Source organism: Pimephales promelas, chromosome 4 (assembly GCF_988280905.1).
Source record: "Pimephales promelas chromosome 4, fPimPro1.hap1.1, whole genome shotgun sequence".
NCBI lineage: Eukaryota > Metazoa > Chordata > Actinopteri > Cypriniformes > Leuciscidae > Pimephales > Pimephales promelas.
Genome location: NC_142772.1, coordinates 46,791,719 through 46,813,427, shown reverse-complemented (window position 1 = coordinate 46,813,427; position 21,709 = coordinate 46,791,719). Strand labels below are relative to the sequence as shown.

Below are 21,709 nucleotides of genomic sequence, written 5' to 3'. Positions count from 1 at the left end.
GTGATTTAAACTAGAGCCCGACCGATAAAGGATTTTGAAGGCCGATACCGATACAAATATTTTTGTGTTTTAAAATCCGATATTCCGATATATCGGCCGATATATTTTTTTTTTTATTAAATATTGTTGGATTTCACACACGTGTAAAAGAAAAGCTAACTTTTCGGCACAAGATACGCTTGAAACTTTTTCTCTATGTCTAAATGTTCACTCCTCGCAAGTATAACTTATATTTTACAATGCAGGGACTGTAACTAGAGATATGCTAGTTATAAATACAGTAATCATTACTTTATTTAGGCAGAAAAAGTTCATTGTGGTTTCCAAGCTCATTAATGTTAACGTTAGCGGTCCTCCACTGATGATTAGCTAGCTTTGTGATTAGCTAGTCTATGATGAGCCATAATTTAGCAATAGATAACATCATAATGGAAATTGTAAAACATACATTTTCAATATAACAGGCCAAGGAGAGATGATTGAAGCGTGTTTCGTCCATTTTTATTTTATTTTTTAAATATTCATTTATCGGCCATTATAACTGGCTCTAATTTAAACATGTTTAATCATTGCTAATCATTTCATTTTCTAAAGCAGAGACTGTTGACCAGTGGCCTGAGGTTGGTAAGTCTTCACTTGACTTTATTCGGCCTGAAATACAGGAGTCGACATTTAAAGTGGATCAAAACCTTTCATTAAATTTATACATGAATTTTCTTGTCTTAGGACAACTTTTGAACCACTTCAATTGTTGACTACTGTATTAAAATGACATGCATGAGCTGTTTTTGTGCTCTGTGGGTATGATGATGATATTAACCCTTTAACGCCTACTATATCATGTTTGATACATGAGCGTCTAAGGCCTATAAATCTGTTGTACACAATTTACTAAATGCTTTCTATTTGGCTGATTGATAGTTTATCGGTTTTTTAAAGCACGAAAAAGGCATTTTAGTGTAATTTTAAAAGTGTTCAACTTGTCCTTTTACTGTGAAATACGTTATGATTTTTATAAAGCAAACGTAAGACTTTATATTGAACACTTGGACTGAAGCAACTTGATCTTACTTACTTGATCACCCATACATCATTTTTTAGGAAAGGCATGTTAGAATGTGAATATCAAATATGATCATCAGGCTTTTGAGGAATGTTTATTAGCTCATCTCTCAATCATTGTATTATGGTTTGCCCTCACAACTAAAAAACTAAACCGCTTTGATCATTAAACTAAGCTAAGGTAGTTATAGAGTGACGACTGATACTGTATTTCTATGCATTTAATGTAAGTATATGCTGTACTGTTATAAAGATCTCATTGGTTTACATTAAAAGCTACCTCATGTTACTTTTTTGGACATATAAATAACAACATTTGCTCCAAATTGCATATTTTACTCCATTTTGGGCCTCTGAATTTGTCGCATAATTTAGTTGGGTCAAAAACTGAGTAAAACAAGCAGTGTGCATATGTAGCAGGTCTCAGTTCTGTGCATACAGAAAAAGTGCGTACTGAGTACAGTATACTATAATATGTACTGAAGAAAGTAGGACTGTATGCTATTAAGAACTTAGTGTTGTTAGAACCTTTAGTTCAACCAAGTAGAGTTTGGCAAGATTAAGTATTGTCTTGTCTATGTAATATATTAAGCCAGCAGTTTTACACTAGTTTTCACAGTCATGAAGGCAGAAGAGCATCTGTGTGGGCGGGGTCTACTTACGCTCGTCACTTGAGCGATGATGACATCACCGAGCTTACGTAGAGACAATGTCCCTGTCGTTGCTCCATGAATCGTAAGTGTTTCTGTTTATGTTCTCTTATTTTATTTTTAATAGGCTATCTACCCAACATTTTACTATAGCACTCGTGTAGATACTTTATTTGTCCATTCCCCACACATTTAAGGAGTATCTGTTAGCCAGTTAGCTCGTTAGCTTCACAGTGAGATCAGTTGTATTGTCATAGTGAACTGTGATTTATTATTATTCACGTTCACATATTTGACTGTTACAATAATTACGTGTAATGATGTGCTTTTTAAGAGTTTAGAATGTATTAATAGATCAGTATGAGTTCATCACTGTGTTTGACAGAAAACATAAATGTTAATTTAGCTGATTTATCAGTATCATTTTGTATATTGAGCGCATGTGTGTGTGTTTGCATGCATATATATAGGCTATATATATATGCATGTATACATTGTATGTACATATACACAATATACATACATATATATATATATATATATATATATATATATATATATATATATATATATGAAGAGTTCAGATGCAAAAGCCTCTAAGTGCAATTTAATATTTTCTTCTAAAATGATCATTTTTATCAAGCTTGTATTTTTAAGTTCAGTGAATTACTGAACTTAAATATACAAGTTTGATAAAAATCATCATCAAAGAAGAAAATTTCAAATGGCATTTAGAGGCTTTTGCATCTGAACTCTTCATATATACATGTCATGACAAATAATTATATGTTTATTTTATACAGCTCAGTGTAAAAATAGTTTAGTTGGCATTAAACAGAGACTGCAATCATATTTTCTTCCCTATTTTGACTTATGTCCAAGGGAAACCGCTAAATGAACTAGAGCAAATGTAGGGTGGGACTTTTCCAATCAGGAATTGGTTGAATCGTTGACATTTACTATTGACGTGAGTGACAGGTCATCACATCCAGAGGGAGGGAAAGATATTTTGATTAAAGATTACAAGGGCACATAAAAAATTAAAAAAAAACAACAACAACAATGTATGGTCAGTTTTTGTTTAATGGTGAATAAGTCGTCCTTACAGTCTCTCCGTGTTTTTTAGGAGAGTGTGGATCACGTCTCAACATCAAGGTGTGAAGACAGGAGCTGGAGAGGTTTGAAGGACGTTGAGTTGTGTTCGAGTGTATTCCAGCAGCATGTCCATCTCCAGCACACCCACCAGTAATGATGCCTGTCTGAGCATCGTCCACAGTCTCATGTGCCATCGACAGGGAGGAGAGAGCGAGACGTTCGCCAAACGAGCGATAGAAAGTTTGGTGAAGAAGCTGAAAGAGAAGAAAGATGAGTTAGACTCTCTGATCACTGCCATCACGACGAACGGAGCTCATCCCAGTAAATGTGTGACTATACAGCGCACGCTAGACGGGAGACTGCAGGTCTGTTTCTCGGGAAAATACACCATCTTAAGTTAGAAAAGGAAGTTACATGTACGAGACTCTGTCCTATTTCTTATCTTCAGGTGGCCGGTCGTAAAGGGTTTCCTCATGTCATATACACACGGCTGTGGCGATGGCCCGATCTGCACAAGAACGAGCTGAAGCATGTGAAGTACTGCCAGTTTGCCTTTGACCTGAAATGCGACAATGTGTGTGTGAACCCGTATCACTATGAGAGGGTCGTGTCTCCAAGCATCGGTGAATTATTTTCTGTTGTCTTGCTGTGATTTGAAACTTTGTCATGGTAAAAAATTTGTTTCATGTCATATTCTTATTATTTCGAATAATATATGGTCTCTTTCTGTCTTAATTTTCATTTTCAGATCTGTCTGTCCTGACTCTGGGTGGCCCAGGTAAAGTTGCTCTTTTATGGACTACTATATGCATATACCCTGTATTATGGTATGTATATATTAGGGCTGTCAAACGATTAATTGCGATTAATCGCATCCAAAATAAAAGTTTTTGTCTACATAATATATGTGGATGCACTGTGTATAATTATTATATATAAATACACACACATGCTTGTATATATTTAAGAAATATTTTCATGTATATACTGTACATAGATTTATATATAATTTATATTATATATATATAAATATCAATTTTATATATAATTTATATTTTTTTCTTATATATACATGCACGTGTGTGTATTTATATATACAAATAATTATACACAGTGTGCCCACATATATTATGTAAACACAAACTTTTATTTTGGATGCGATTAATCGCGATTAATCGTTTGACAGCCCTAATATAAATATATATATGTATTTCTTTTGTATGTATGTAAAATATCCATATATAAAATTAAAATAATATTAAACTGTGTAATTAAACGCTACCATTCAAACGTTTTTTTTTCCTGAAAGACATTTGTAATGTTACCAAAAAAAAGTCTCAATACTGTTCTTTTGAACTTTCTCTTTATCAAAATCCTGAAAAAATGGTTTCCACAAAAATATTAAGCAGCAATTTTCAACATTGATAATAATATATTCAAATTAAATTGCAATAATATTTCACAATATTACAGTTTTTACTATCAAATGTTGAGCATTAGAGACTTTCTTCCTCAGTTTTAAAAAAATGAAACCAACCCCAGTCTTTCTCATATCACTCCACACTCCATTTCTTCTGGCGTAGTTAAATAATTTAAACTCAAATCAATATTTCATGTCCATTTATACTTTATTTTCTAAGTAGCTGTGAAATAAGCAGGATAATATATATTTTGGTATTCCCAATGGTATTTATTTTGGGTTAATGACCGAATAGCTGTGTATGATCCATTGCAGATTAGTGAATACGCCGTTTTTCACGTTGATGTGTAGGTCCGAGTGGAGAGCTCATGGTGAAGGACGAGTTTGAGGGTCAGCCGTCACATTCATCGGCTGATGGAGGTCATAGTATTCAAACCATCCAACACACTGGCGCCTCCTCTGCTCCACCCGACGCTTTCAACAGCCCCGCCCTCCTGCCCCCAGCTGACTCCACAAGCTCCGCCTCCACTTCTGCATTCACCAGTATGGCTGCCGGACCACCCAGTAAGACGTTATTTCATCCTTTAGTGCAACCAGTGGCCACTGGAGACTGAATGCGTTGCCTGTGTACATGTCATTCACCACTTCATCCATCTTGTTATATAGTTATATTTCAACTGTCAAATGGTGCAATGTAATTGAAATTTATATATATATATATATATTAGGGGTGGCACGGTACATGAAAAAACACCCGAACCGTTCGGTTCGCTTGTCTCGGTTCGGAGCGCGTGTGCGTCTCACGGTTCGACGCATACGCAATGTAACCTCGTGCCCGTATGTGACGTGTGTTTTCTTTTCGCGTGACATAAACTTGTTCGACTTGGACCGGCGCTGCACAGAGCGATCGGTGAATAACATCAATCTAGCGCGAGTCGGCTCCGTATGCATTCATCACTTTCGCGGTATTTGATGTCATTACCGATCGCTCTGTGCAGCGCCGGTTCAAGTTAATAAACAAGCCAGTAAAAGTGGAGTATGGAGCGCTGCAGGTCACGGCACGCGGAGAAATGGCAAGTGGGAGAGATGAGGGAGTTGGAGGATGCGCCAGCGTCGTATAAGTCTATGGTATAAGTCCGGTGTGTGGGAACATTTTGGATTTCATGTTATGATATTTTAATTTAACTACAGTGGCACTTTATGTATAGATAAGAGCTTCAGTCATACGTTTCCAAACCCTGCACTTTAATTTTAAGTGGAAAAAAGTACCCTCACATTTTGGGAATAGAAGCATTGTTGATACAGTTTTTGTGTTGAGGTTGAATTTCAATTTCACTTTATGTTTATGGCCTTTGCTATTGCTATAGCTTAATTATCTATAGGCAATGAGGTTTCATGTATATTGACATTTAAAAGACAGTGTTTTAAGAGTTCCTCTCTTTTTCTTTTTAAAAATAGAATTTTGGTAAGAGCTACAAAAGTTAGCAGTTGATACATGAAAGTTAATTTCTTTGTGTAAATAAGATTTATGTGATAAAAATGCACAAGTTCTTGTAGAGATAGTGATACACATTCTCCTTTTTTTTGCCAAATAAACAAAAAGCATGTCAATTTCTTCTCTCTTGCTGTATCTAAATCTCACCTAGCTTTCCTCTGAGATAGTCCCAAAATGTGCTTAAAGTCAAAGAGTCAAATTCAGTTTGTGCATGATTGCATGAATATAATATATATATTTTTAATACTGTATCCTAAAGTGTGGATAATTAAGCTATATATCACATGCTGAAGTACATTTCTGGAGTGTTAAAGATTAAAAGAAAAAATAACAAGAACCGTACAGAACCGAAAACCGTGACCCTAAAACCGTGATACAAACTGAACCGTGGGTTTTGTGAACCGTGCCACCCCTAATATATATATATATTAGGGCTGTCAGTTTAACGCGTTATTAACGGCGTTAACGCAAATTAATTTTTTTATCGCGCGATTAACGGTCTTTTTGTCCTAGCAAACTTTGTAGTTTTTTCCCATGCTTGCATGCGTCCTGATCCATTTCGGCGTCTTGCGCTCGTCATCCACTCAAAGCCGGCTCCCAAGCCGAAAGTAACATGTGTTTGCGGCGTGCCTGTTGTTTTGTTTACGGTCTTGATCCGCTTGCGCTTTGGTTAAAGAAGCAACAAAACGTCCTCGCGCGGCGCAAGCCATTGAAATGAATGCGTTTCAGAGCGCAGCGCGAGGACGTTTTGTGCCGCACACACTCGTTTCGGCTTGCGAGCCGGCCAAATAGTAACGTTACTTTTGAGTGGATGACGAGCGCGAGACGCTGAAATGGATGCCCTAAGAAGATTCTGACTGGAAAGTTTACTTTTAAAAAGTTGCCATATTGTCCCATTGACGAGACCAAGTGATCTGTGTTTTGTCGTTGTGAACTGAGCGATCATCATCGCAGCACGTCCAGTCTGAAACACCACTTGATGATGGCCAAGCAAACACACACACACACAGAGATGATGCGAATTCTCCGCCCCCTCGTCAATATCAGGACCTCGTCAGTATTTCTTTCACCCTTTTATTGATGGACAGTGTTACATTGTGTGAGAGATTATTTGTATATGTTAGTGTGAAATTGAACACTATTCCAATGTTATTTTCAATAATAATTTTTCCACTTTTCCATGTTGATAAGAGCATTAAAATGAGAAAAAAAAATAATGTAACAAAAAGAAATCAAGAGACATTTAGAATAGATAAAAATGTGCGATTAATCGCACATTAACATTAATGCGATTAATCGCGATTAAATATTTTAATCGTTTGACAGCACTAATATATATATATATATATGTGTGTGTGTGTGTGTGTGTTTGAAAGAAGTCTCTTATGCTCATTCTTATTCTACAACAAAAAAGCATTGAGAAATGCCATGTGTAATGATATTCTATGACCGGATGAAATCTGTGTTTTCCTCCATTAGATGCCCCCAGCTCATGGCCCAGAGGAACTAGTTTCCCTCCCAGCATCCCCCATCAGAACGGGCACCTGCAGCATCACCCTCCCCTGCCTCACACGGGCCAGTACTGTGAGTGACTAAATACATCACGGTCTGCTTTGCTCTTAATAACTGCGCCCCGCAGCATTGGTCTAGTTGGTCGCTCGATTCTATCAAATCTTACATCAGCACAAATCAAGCATAGCATCAGTTCTGGCAGGTTGCGTCAGTCAAGCTCGCATCAGCTGACTCTCAGCTCATCCATACGACGCCTATCACTGCATCCCCATTATATATAAGGTCCATTCAGCTGATCGTGTTGCTCAGGAGTGTTACCCTCCTCCATCCCCAGATCCTCCCGTCCAGTCAGGATTTGGCCTTCTTATATTCCCCTTCAAATAAGACACAGTTTTCTTGAATTATGTTGTACATTAAATTATTGAACATTAATGAAATCTGCAATATAATACATTTATGGCTGATTCACCATTCAGACAGGAATTTATTCGGAATTTGACCCTCACAATGCATTATGGGCATTCTCTAGCCGTTGAGCATAGATCAGCTGTACACGTCTACGGAAAGCCTGGCCACTCCCTATTTAGTCATTGTACCGAATTTTGGTTGTAGTTCCACCAGAGTTCCACTGGGGGGCGATCATCCGAGTGCAGAATGAATGGGAGTCTATGGAGCTAGACGGCTAAATTAGTCTCTTTGACCCGATTGACGTTGAGAAATCTCAGATTTGAATGTCGGTTTTGCAAGTTCAACATGAGTTATAGGTCGAAAGTTGAATGAATGAGTACTTATGTCCTTTCGATTTCTTACGATTGTAGCCCATAACACGCTAGCATTCTGCTAACGGACGCTGATTGGTCAGTGAAGGACTGACTACGACCAGAGATACCGGGACCAGAATGTTAAAGCGGACTTAACTATTCTAGCACGTGTATTTACCTGTGTCAGCTGTGTTGTCGATGCCTCGAGATAAAAGAACGTACCAAAGTGACTGAAGGATTGCCGTAAAGCAGTATCTCTGGTCGTACAATGTGTATGACATCATTGACTTTTTAAAATACTTTTTAAACCAAATAAGTGAAACTCTAAAAAAATCTAACACCCATTAATCTGTCATTTCTTTGCATCTCCTTTCAAAAACAACATTCAAATTACTAGGCAAAAAATGATATCCTGAGAAAAGTGGATTTTGAGGGGTATATCGCCATAGACCTCCATTCATTCTGCACTCGTCCTGTGAGCGCCCTCATATGGAACCAGAGTGGAACTGCAACCAGTTCAGAACCGGAAGTTTACCGAGAGTGAAAGTTCTCCCCATATTCAGTGGTGGAGGAAGTACTGAATCTCAGTACTTAAGTAAAAGTACAAATAACCAGATAAATATTTACTTTAGTAAAAGTAGAAGTAACACAATGGCAACCATACTTAAGTAAAAAGTAAAAAGTACCTGATTTTAAATGTACTTTAAGTATTAAAAGTAAAAGTACTTGCATATAAAATTTATTCTCTTAATGTCTATTTTCTAAGGATTTAATAAAACATTTAATTCTAACTCATTCAACCTAATACTCCTATAATGATGTTCAATAATTATGGAAAAAAAATAGTTGTCACCATTTCTGAAAAAAGCTTGCAATTAGGCAATTTACACATCATGCTTATCCTTACTATATGTTAATAACTATGTTTGGCAGTAAACGCGATTCATTTATGGTGTAATTCTGAACCTCTTGGCTTGCCATAATCCTAACCAAACGTATATTACACACGGTGCGTTTCCTATGCACGTAAAAACACATTTTCGCGAATAAATTGCACAATAAACACACTGCGTCCGAGACGCATTTAGTGTGACGGGTTGATGTATCTATGGCAACCAAACGTCACCGGTGAGACAAACGTGCAACGAACGGATGGTCAGATTACGTTTTGGCAGGGGAAAAACTGATCAGAAAATGTAATGAAAATGTAACAGAAGTTGTAGAAATGTAGTGGAGTAGAAAGTATAATAATTGCTGCAAAATGTAACGAAGTAAAAGTAAAAAGTAGGCACTATTTATTCTACTTAAGTAAAGTAAAGATACGTGAAAAATGTACTTAAGTAAATTAACAAAGTATTTGTACTTCGTTACATTCCACCACTGCCCATATTAGACATTCTCTGACTCTACTATGTATTCAGACACCATTACAAATGTCTATCCGATCACCTCCTTCAGGTCGTCTCGGGTTCAGTACACCAGTGCGAAATGACCAACATTGTTCACATGACCAATTTTTCATGCAAACCACGTCCTGTTTCGAACTAAACTGGCTGTGTGAAGCACCCTAAATGTTTTTCTTTTTTCTGTCTTTCCCAGGGTCAGTCCACAATGAGCTGGCGTTCCAACCGCCCATATCCACACATCCAAGTAAGCAATATAACAGGCTGCTCTCCGATTCACAAACTATAGAAACTGGACTGGATGTGAGATAAGGATTAGTCTATCCCAGACAGGGTTATTATCGTTAAAGGAGTAGTTCACTTTTAAAAAAACTTTTGCTGATAATTTACTCACCCCCATGTCATCCAAGATGTCCATGTCTTTCTTTCTTCAGTCGAAAAGAAATGAAGGTTTTTGATGAAAACATTCTAGGATTTCTCCATATGATGGACTTCAATGGGAACCAAACGGTTTAAGGTCCAAATGAGAGTTTCAGTGCAGCTTCAAAGGGCTTTAAACGACACCAGGCGATGAATAAGGGTCTTATCGAGCGAAACGAACGCTCATTTAAAAAATAAATAACAAAGTTCTTTTATAAGTTCAAATGCTTGCCTTGCTCTGTTGTGTGTGACTCTCCTGTTTGAGCTCGTTCATCAAAATGAACGTTTTTTTTTTTTTTTTTTTTTTAAATGAGCGATTGTTTCACTAGACAAGACCCTTATTCATCATCGGCTGGAATCGTTTTTAAGCCCTTTGAACAGTTTGCACTGAAACTGTCTTTTGGACCTTGAACAGTTTGGTTCCCATTGAAGTCCATTATATGGAGAAAATACTGGAATGTTTTCATCAAAAACCTTAATTTCTTTTCGACTGAAGAAAGAAAGACATGGACATCTTGGTTGACATGGGGGTGAGTAAATTATCAGCAAAAGTTTTTTTAAAAGTAAACTACTCCTTTAACTTAAACTACTTAAACTTAAAGTATTGAAAACGTATTTTGTTAATTGAAATACAAATTAAATAAAACTAAATAGAAATATTAGATGAAAAACAAATTGCAGGAAAAATTTCTAATTTAAGTTTTGCAGGAAAACACCAAGACATAAAATACATACAACTGAACTATAGCTAAAACTAAAATAACAATGAAGTAAAACAAAATATTCTAAGAACTAAAAGAAATGACAAAAAATGTAAATATAAAAGCTAATTTAAATAATTCCTTTGTACTTGTGGTATGTATGGATAAAAAGTGTGTATCCATAGATGAATTATGGGCTCATATTACCCACAACCCATAGACGTTGGAACAGGGGGGCGGGAGGGGCGGCCGCCCCCCCTCCCCCGGCCGCCCCCTAAATTCACCTAAGCACGGGCGTCAGTTTGAAATTTGCTGGGCACAGAGACACATTCGGAAGTGCTGGGTACAAACTTGTCAAACTGTGCAGCCTTTCTATTCAACCCATAAATAAATACGTCGATCCGCCAGACTTCATTTGACCGTTTTAATGGTCTAGTGGTAGCTCTTTTGCCCAGAGTGCCAGAGGTTACGGGTTCTAATCCGCCCTAGGTACAGTTTTTTTTCTCTCTCATCAAAACAGAATATGTCCATCTGTGGTTACAGTCAATATCAAGCATAGGACACATTTATTTTGTGATTTTACCGGAATGAATAGAGTCTCCGACGTAAAGGCGATTAAAGTGCGCGTCCGAGTGAAGACTGCGCGCCACAGAGAACATAGCCTACAACTGACAGCAGCGGCAACAAGCGTTCCTCTTGATTTCAAAAACAAAACATTTTAGCGCTAGATCTCTTATTTAAACGAACTAAATTAATGCTCTGCGTAACAGGATATGTTTTATTCATGTTTAAAACGTTTTATTTTCCGATATATGGTGACTCAAGCACTGATGGATCGAGGAGCGGTCCATCAGTAGAGTCACCAGATCGGAAAACATTTGGAATGGGTCAGACATAGCCCACAGTAATTCTGACTTATTATGTTTTTTAAAAGAATTTCGTTTTTATAAATTGTATTTCATTTTAATCAATCGTTTTAATCAACAAGTTGACTGATAAATTCTCAGAAAATGGATTTAATACCAATATTTTGAAACGGTGCGTAATTCCGACAGCCCCCCCCCCCCCACCCCCCCTACCAGGAATCCCGCCCCCCCTTTCACAAAAGTTCCAACGTCTCTGCCACAACCCCTTGCAGTACAGAGGTTTTACCATTACTTCATCACCTTATCATCACTAGTGCCTCTCATCTTTAGTTGAGCTACGGAAAAACTGTAGTATTGCTACCGTAATGTCCTCTCACACACAGCAGTGTATTTACTTTCCCATCGTCAGTGATCAAAATATTAAGCAGCCATGGTTTAAGATTTATAGTATTTTGAATATGCATAATTCAGGACTCATATTATACCGTGCTGTTTCTCGTTGTCTTTCTCTCAGCTCCAGATTACTGGTGCTCGATTGCATACTTTGAGATGGACATTCAGGTGGGCGAGACGTTTAAGGTGCCCTCCAACTGTCCCGTCGTGACGGTGGACGGTTATGTGGACCCTTCAGGAGGAGATCGCTTCTGTCTCGGCCAGCTGAGTAACGTCCATCGCACCGAGGCCATCGAGAGAGCCCGGTATTGCTTTACATACATCAGTTTACAATTGGATCACGAGTGCAGGGGTTAACTAATGAACAAAATAAATATGATGAAAATAAATAAATAAACAGGGCTGTCAAACGATTAATCGCATCCAAAATAAAAGTTTGTGTTTACATAATATATGTGGGTGCACTGTGTATAATTATTTTCGATATATATATAAATACACACACATGCATGTATTTTTAAGAAAAATATATTATTTATATAAAATGTATATTTATATATAATATAAATTATATAGAAATCTATATACTGTACATGAAAATATTTCTTAAATATATATACAAGCATGTGTGTGTATTTATATATATATATATATATATAAAATAATAATACACAGCGCACCCACATATATTATGTAAACACAAACTTTTATTTTGGATGTGATTAATCGCATCCAAATTGCATCCAAATTATTTCTAATTTGAAATAATAAGTAAATAAAATGTAAAAAGCATTTTCGGTTTTCAGTCAAGCGCATCGAGAATCTTCTGTTTCTTTCAGCCCAGAGTTTAATTTTCGGTGCATCCCTACTTTAAACATAAAATATGGTTGTGATACGGATATTTTTTAGGGCTGTGCAAAAATAAATTGCGATTAATCGCATCCAAAATAAAAGTCTGTGTTTACATAATATATTTGTGTGTGCTGTATCTAATTATTTTGTATATATAAATACGCACACATGCATGTATATATTTAAGAAAATGTGTTATTCATATATTAAATATTTATATTTATATAATATAGATTATGTATTTATATATATATACACAGAATTTAAGTGCAAATAATTCTTAAATATATACATGCATGCATAGGTATTTATACTGTATATACAAAATAATTATATACAGCACACACAAATATATTATGTAAACACAGACTTTTATTTTGGATGCGATTAATCGCAATTAATTTTTGCACAGCCCTGATATTTTTATTTAAATTAGAACAGAATGATGACCTAGATTCAGCGTGAACCAGTCCTACAGCTCTGGTTTATGTGTTTCAGATCTACCCATGATTCTCCTTTCTGTAACTGCAGACAAGTCAAGCTCTCTCTGTTCTTCTCTGTGTGTGTGTGTCTCCTCCAGGCTTCATATCGGTAAAGGTGTCCAGCTGGAGTGTAAAGGAGAGGGTGACGTGTGGGTGCGCTGCCTCAGTGATCACGCAGTGTTTGTGCAGAGTTATTATCTGGACCGCGAGGCTGGACGAGCTCCGGGTGACGCCGTCCACAAAATCTACCCCAGTGCCTACATCAAGGTAACACAACCACGTCACCTGATATTTAGTTTTCACCAATAAACTCAATTAGCACCATGCTAATTGTTTTAAATTAGCATGGAAATACTATGATGTGTGAGTATGGCAGTGTGAGGAGGCTACTCTTGATTTAAAGTAGACAAACTCAAGTCAAGCTACACTTATTTTTAGAGGTCGCCATGCTAATAGTTAGCAAAGACTTCAGATACACAAAGATGTGCACTCATATTACTTATAAGAAACAACAGTTTTCAGTCCCTCCAGAAAAACGCGATTATGCGATCGCTGAATTCAATGCAAAATCAGCCAAAGTCCGCATATCTATGCGGGGACCGCATTTTTTCAAATACGCCGCACTTTCGCCGCATAAATTGACGATTTCCGTGCAAAATATGCGGGGTTTGCATAATTTCATAATCCTCGCATTTTCGTTGCAAAAAAAGTCACATGTATCTTAGCAGAAAGTTGAAAAATGTTGCGTTTGCTTCACACAAGGGCAGCCATTTCCCCCTGTTTCCATGGGAACGTTATGAAGTGACGCAATTACGCGATGCCAGACAGACTCACGGAGGCGATTGACATCTCACAAATCGAACTCGTATAACTGTCTGTCACACGTTCTACCGTCACGTCGTTACTTAATAAACAACATAAGATAAAAGAAGTAGCATCAAACAGAAATTACCCGCACACATGGGGTGTTCGAGGCGCACACCACACAGGAGCGCGCAGCTCTTAAAGGGGCCACACCTTATTTACACTCTTACAGTCTGAATTAAAACAAGATGAGAAATTAAATATTCCCAGCACTTTCTATGATGTAGTATGCTTGTTTATCAAAGGAAGTAATAAGAAATGACTCTTATATTAACAGGATGTTGGGGGAATCACTTTTTTTCTCTTTTTCATCAAACCGCAATTTTTGCAAGTTCCCTAAATTTTTGCAAATTCCTGCAATTTCATCTCATAAAATTGCATAAATATCCCACATATTCCATCGCATTTTTAAAGAAAACGGGCCGCATAATCAATCAATTTTTGCCCGCAACAATCACAAAAAAACTCAGCGTTTTTCTGGAAGGACTGAATACTATTATGGTAAATGTTATATATAAATCGCTAATTTTTTCACAAATTTTAGGAAATTACCACCACAAAATCAGTCATTTTGATCACAAAAATCACAAAAAAAAATCGTGAAATCCTGGAGGGACTGAGTTTTATGACAGTTTATTGCTGGTTTCAAATTCGCCATTTAATTGTGAGTTCGAGATTTCAGGATTTCCCCATTCAAGTAGAAGGGACTTGTGCTGTGTCTGAAATCACATGCTCTTAAAGGGATAGTTCACTTTGAAGTTAAATTTTGAAATGTTTTATGACTGTATTATACAATATTTAATCACAATATTTGTTTATAATATTTATTTTATTAAATATTTTTTACAGATTATAAATTAGTAAGTAATAATATTAAATAATTATGTTTTGCTATAAGAATATTAATAATACACATGAAATCATATTTTCTGCTTACTGTTAGTAATATTAAACAACAAATAATATTAGATCATATTTATGTTTACAATTAGAAAACTAGTAGTATTAAATAATGGCAAAACATATTTGTTTACTACCAGAATATTTATATTACGTAATAATATCAAATCAAATTATTTGTGTACTGTTTGTAATATTAAATGTTGTCAATAATAGTAATATTAAATAATATTAGTAATCATAAGAATTTTTATAATATTACATAATATTAAATTATATTTTTGTGTACTGTTAGTAATATTAAAAAAAGTTATATTAAATATTATGTTTACCATTATAATATTAAATCTTAATATTACATCATTATTTGTTTTCAATCAGAATAGTAATAATATTAAATGATAATATTCATGTTTTATTATCAGAATATTTATAATAACAAATAATTATGAAATATTCAACTATTATGTTTACAATTATCAATGTTTATCTGACCCCCAAGTAAAACAAGGACACTAAATGCAACTAATAAAATTAGAAAAAAGTCAAAACCTAGTCAACAGCAGCATTTATCGCAATATTTCTCTATGAATTTATGCACCACATTTAAAAAATCACTCTTTTTTCGTAGTATTTGTCGTTTCAGTGCTGTGTAACTAACAAGTGTGCTTCCTATTTGATGTCATGTCCATCTAATGTAGGTCAGCAGGACTACGGGATGCATAACACGTTCATCCAGTGCTGAAAGCCTCTGTTGTGTGTGTGTGTGTGTGTGTGTGTGTGCAGGTGTTTGACTTGCGTCAGTGTCACCGGCAGATGCAGCAGCAGGCAGCGACGGCTCAGGCTGCAGCGTCTGCGCAGGCGGCTGCGGTGGCGGGGAACATCCCGGGACCGGGCTCTGTGGGTGGCATCGCCCCTGCTATCAGTGAGGCTACATCTGTTTTCTGACACTACTAAAGGGATACTTCAGGATTTAGCATTAAGCTTTGCATTAGTAGGAAACCTGGAGTATGTTCAAATTACCGTGCTTTCCACACTCATATCCCCCTGAGACGAGAGATTTATGTATTTTTTGTCTGGAAATTTTATTTTTTTGTCATTTTGCATCATCGGAGGATTTTTTTTGTCCAGAAGCTAAAGACTACAGTCAGTGGTCGGGTCTGTCCCACATGTCCTCAACCCGCCCATAGAGGGCGATCTCATTCACAGAATGAACACATAGTGTCGGCCATCTTGTTTTGGAAGCTAAGCTAGCAGGCTCTTGTTCTGTGGAGGAAGCCGAGTAGTCGGGGTTACTGTCCTCTTTTGGTTTTTATTGTTGTTTTGTTTTTCTGAATTAACAAGTTAATTATCTCAGAATTATGAGATACGTTTTTCTTGAAAAACATTTTTTTCATTCTGTTTTTCTGAATTAATCAGTTACTCCTAATTTTTTGAGATAATGAACTCATTAATTCAGAAATTAATGAGTAAAAACGTTTTTCAGCAAAAACGTTTTTCCATGAAAAATATATCTCGTATAATTAAAAAAAAATTGGTTTTTATTTTTGTTCTGTTTTTCTGAATTAACAAGTTAATTATCTCAGAATCATGAGATACGTTTTTCTTGAAAAACATTTTTTTTCACTCTGTTTTTCTGAATTAATGAGTTACTCATAATTTCTTGAGATAATGAACTCATTAATTCAGAAAAACAGCAAAAACATTTTTTCCATGAAAAATATATCTCGTAATTCTGAGATAATTAAAAAAAAATTGGTTTTTATTTTTGTTCTGTTTTTCTGAATTAACAAGTTAATTAAATGTTTCTTGAAAAACATTTTTTTTCACTCTGTTTTTCTGAATTAATCAGTTACTCCTAATTTTTTTAGATAATGAACTCATTAATTCAGAAATTAATGAGTAAAAACGTTTTTCAGCAAAAGCGTTTTTCCATGAAAAATATATCTCGTAATTCTGAGATAATGAAAAAAAATTGGTTTTTATTTTTGTTCTGTTTTTCTGAATTAACAAGTTAATTATCACAGAATTATGAGATACGTTTTTCTTAAAAAACATTTTTTTCACTCTGTTTTTCTGAATTAATGAGTTACTCATAATTTCTTGAGATAATGAACTCATTAATTCAGAAAACAGCAAAAACGTTTTTCCATGAAAAATATATCTCGTAATTCTGAGATAATTAAAAAAAATTGGTTTTTATTTTTGTTCTGTTTTTCTGAATTAACAAGTTAATTAAATGTTTCTTGAAAAACATTTTTTTTCACTCTGTTTTTCTGAATTAATCAGTTACTCCTAATTTTTTGAGATAATGAACTCATTAATTCAGAAATTAATGAGTAAAAACGTTTTTCAGCAAAAACGTTTTTCCATGAAAAATATATCTCGTATAATTAAAAAAAAATTGGTTTTTATTTTTCACTCTGTTTTTCTGAATTAATGAGTTACTCATAATTTTTTGAGATAATGAACTCATTAATTCAGAAAAACAGCAAAAACATTTTTTCCATGAAAAATATATCTCGTAATTCTGAGATAATTAAAAAAAAATTGGTTTTTATTTTTGTTCTGTTTTTCTGAATTAACAAGTTAATTATCTCAGAATCATGAGATACGTTTTTCTTGAAAAACATTTTTTTTCACTCTGTTTTTCTGAATTAATGAGTTACTCATAATTTTTTGAGATAATGAACTCATTAATTCAGAAAAACAGCAAAAACGTTTTTCCATGAAAAATATATCTCGTAATTCTGAGATAATTAACTCGTTAGTAGTTTTTTTTTTTTTCAAGTGAATGCAATACGCTTCCGTAGGTTCGGGTAATATAATTGTTTTTAATAAATACTGGACACAAATAGTTTTCATGACGTTTGGTTCTGTTCACAGTTCTTTAAAAATAATAATACTGGCACCAAATATTTTTCATAACATTTTCAGTTTTCTTTTCTTTTCCTTTTTTAAATTCTGGAACCAAAAGATTTTTTTTTTTTTCATATTTTTTTGAGAAAAATACTGGAATCAAATGATTTTCATGACTTTCGGTTCAGGTAACGTTTATTTAAGATGGAACACATTTTTTAAAAATTTTCTTCTTCTTTGTTTTAATACTGGAACCAAACGATTTTCATGGTTTCAATTAACGTTTATTTATGATGGAATTTATGATTTTTCTTCTTCTTTTTTTTTAATACCGGAACCAAATGAATTTCATGATGTTTTGTTCCTTTCTTAAACAAAACTACAGGAACCGAATGATTTTCATGATATTTATTTCCATTAACATTTCTGTTTTAGAACAAACACACCTCTTAAAGTGATTTTCATCCTATCCTCAGGTCTGTCCGCGGCGGCAGGCATCGGCGTGGACGACCTGCGGCGTCTCTGCATCCTGCGCATGAGTTTCGTGAAGGGCTGGGGTCCTGATTACCCTCGTCAGAGCATCAAGGAGACCCCGTGCTGGATCGAAATTCATTTACACCGGGCCCTTCAGCTCCTGGACGAGGTTCTGCACACCATGCCTATAGCCGACCCACAACCTCTGGACTGATGATCGGACATGTAGAACAGTGCATGAATCATATAGCACAAAACGTCTTCAGCCGTGGCGTCTCACATAAGATTGAAAACCAGCAAATGCTGCAATACAACACTAGATCAAACCGAACTGTTTTTTTAAAACCTTCACTTTTGATGTTCACATAGAAGATGGACTCGTTTGGAAATGATATCGTATTGCATTTTAATCCAGTGTCGTCATGAGTTTCGGATCTATACACACTGTAGCCAAATACACACGTCAGAGATTAATCCTGTTATGCGCAACACAAGATGAACCATGTGCTAATCCTTTTTATTTATACCACATAGTTTATGAGCAATTTACTAAGAAATTCATTCAGGTTATCGTTCATCATAGTTCGTAAAACCGTTTTCCTTTATTGCACATAATTGAAAGGTTTTTCAAACACAAACATTCCGAATATAAATTGTTGCGTTTCATAAATGATGGTTCATGTAAATTGAAGACAGTCATTTATGCAAGAATGGTTTTTACCAACTATTTACGGAGAAATTCTGGATTACGTAACTCGTGAAACCATTCCTCTGTAAACAATTTTTGTAAGAATGATTTAATGAAGAAAAAAAATCTGCTTGTTTTACATGAATGAGGCCGTTTTCATATTTACAGAAAGTATACAGAAATTCGGGATTACTTAAAGGAGTGGTTCACTTTTTTAAAAACTTTTGCTGATAATTTACTCACCCCCATGTCATCCAAGATGTCCATGTCATTCTTTCTTCAGTCGAAAACAAATTAAGGTTTTTTGATGAAAACATTCTAGGATTTTTCTCCATATAATGGACTTGAATGGGAACCAAAACGGTTCAAGGTCCAAATGGTCGCCTTGCTCTGTTCTGTGATGCGCGTTTGTGACTCTCCTGTACGAACTCGTTCATCAAAATGAAAAAATCTTTTTTCGAGTGATTTGGTTCATTCAAAGAACGAACTCGGAAAAAGATTTGTTCATTTTGAACAGGAGAGTCACACAGAACAGAGCAAGGCAAGCATTTGTGCTTATAAAACTTAAACTTTGTTATTTCTTTTTTAAATGAGCGATCGTTTCGCTTGATAAGACCCTTATTCATCGTCTGGTGTCATTTAAAGTCCTTTGAAGCTGCACTGAAACTCTCATTTGGACCTTGAACCGTTTGGTTCCCATTGAAGTCCATTATATGGAGAAAACTGGAATGTTTTCATCAAAAACCTAAATTTCTTTTCGACTGAAGAAAGAAAGACATGCACATCTTGGATGACATGGTGGTGAGTAAATTATCAGCAAAAGTTTTTAAATTGTTCCATTCAATGTAACTAAAAATGGTTTTATAATGTAGTCCGTGAAATAAATACATGAATATCATAGCTACTGCACAAACATTTGTTCATCTTGTGTTTGGCATTTCCATATCTTTGCGGTGAGTGTGTGGCCAGAATATTGTCCTTTGTGTGTGTGTTTTAAATTGCTATGCAGTATTTTTATAATTCTATTGTTTATATTAAGCACTCGGTTACTTTATATCACTTGTAAAGGTTTTTTTTTTCCTGGAACATTATCAATCACTTTTCTATTCTTTCAGAGAGCAGACAAATGAGTGCAGTCACAACAAATACACACTCTTGTTTTACACTATTAGACAATATGAAGAAGTCCTGCACCAGTGTGTACATCTGGGTGCATAGAAACAAAATGAAGAATCCACACACCCAACAATTTCAAGGTTCAAGATCGATTGAAAAGTTGTTTTTACTGAAGATTCTCATATAAAGTGACAGAACACTGAAGTGAAGTTTGGTTTTCTGTTGTCACTTTAAATGAGAACCTGCAGTTCAAATGGGTTGTGAATTTGTTTGGTGTGAATAATTCTTTTCTTCGCAGTTTTTACATTATTAGAAGACGTGAAATATGATTTCTTTTAGAAATGCATTTTATCTTTGATATAAAACTCAAATATAGCTCAGGTGGTTTAGATATCCTGAATACTGGAAAACATTTTTTGTACTAACCAGTTTTGTCTTGTCTTTTAATTGTATGCACATTTGTTCATCTTTTTTCTTAGTGATGCATGATCACGTCGGCCTGTGATAATCAAACAGTTGGCAACAGTATGGAGTCTGAAGGTGTGTTCAGAATGGCATACTACCATACTTATACTTTGCAGTATATTGTTATTATAATGCATAATACTAAAGTAATATGGAAGTACTGAAGTTTTCTCATTCTTGACTTCTAAATATATTATTACATAAAATAAGATTACAAATACAAAAATTGCATTAGTGATCGTAATTGGATGCCATTCGCTAAATTAAAGATGTAACTTGACTCAGTTTGACAATAATATAACAAACTATTGGTTTTAACCCTCTGGTGCTCCTCGCATGCGAGAGTTAAAATGACTGAAATTCCTGATGAAATTAATGTACTACATGTTTTTATATATATATATATATATATATATATATTTTAGGGGATTTTATGGTATTTAATTGATTTTTTTTTTAAATTATAGACCTGAAAATGAAAGTTCCCACTTAAAATGTCATAATGAGTCATATGCTTTGGAGCACAGACCTCAGTTTGGTCTCTTTTCATTAAAGAAGACACTTGGCAGATTATTGCTGAAGTGAATTTTAAAAAAAGTGAACGTAAAAAAGTTGCACAAAAATACTATTTTCAAATTTCATATGAAATATAGTTTACTAAACATGTTTACTCTAAAACTGCAAGAAAATCAAAGCCATAAATCTAAACAAGTGGTGTTTCAAAATTGAGCTTGATACCTCAAAAAACTGTAAAATGAAGGAAAAAAAAAAATATATATATATATATATATATATATATATATGAAGAGTTCAGATGCAAAAGCCTCTAAGTGCCATTTGAAATTTTCTTCTAAAATGATCATTTTTATCAAGCTTGTATATTTAAGTTCAGTAATTTCATTTAAATGGCAATGAGGATTACCTATTAATTGTCATTTGAGTGAAATTACTGAACTTAAATATACAAGCTTGATAAAAATGGTCATTTTAGAAGAAAATTTCAAATGGCATTTAGAGGCTTTTGCATCTGAACTCTTCATATATATATATATATATATTTCTTTTTACTTCGATTTACAAATTTTTTGTTTTACAAAAATATTATTATTATTATTTTCATTTTTTTTTTTTTTTAAAACAACTGAAGAGCACCGGAGGGGTAAATGTTTAGCATTGTATATTACAAACAAACCGTTTCACATATTTTAACAAACAAACAAAAAGCAAGTAT

At 34.8% G+C, this 21,709-nt stretch overlaps 1 protein-coding gene across 1 annotated transcript; it reads left to right on the top strand.

The window, feature by feature from the left end:
* Positions 1 to 44: 44 nt before the first annotated feature.
* smad4b (SMAD family member 4b) lies at positions 45 to 21,190 on the top strand. Its single transcript, XM_039686058.2, has 11 exons — positions 45 to 1,797; positions 2,839 to 3,172; positions 3,256 to 3,430; positions 3,556 to 3,585; positions 4,579 to 4,791; positions 7,202 to 7,306; positions 9,595 to 9,645; positions 11,900 to 12,083; positions 13,211 to 13,379; positions 15,663 to 15,801; positions 18,212 to 21,190. The coding sequence occupies exons 2-11, from the start codon at positions 2,933 to 2,935 to the stop codon at positions 18,421 to 18,423; spliced, it is 1,518 nt and encodes a 505-aa protein (XP_039541992.2). The 5' UTR covers positions 45 to 1,797; positions 2,839 to 2,932; the 3' UTR covers positions 18,424 to 21,190.
* The last annotated feature ends 519 nt before the right edge of the window (positions 21,191 to 21,709 follow it).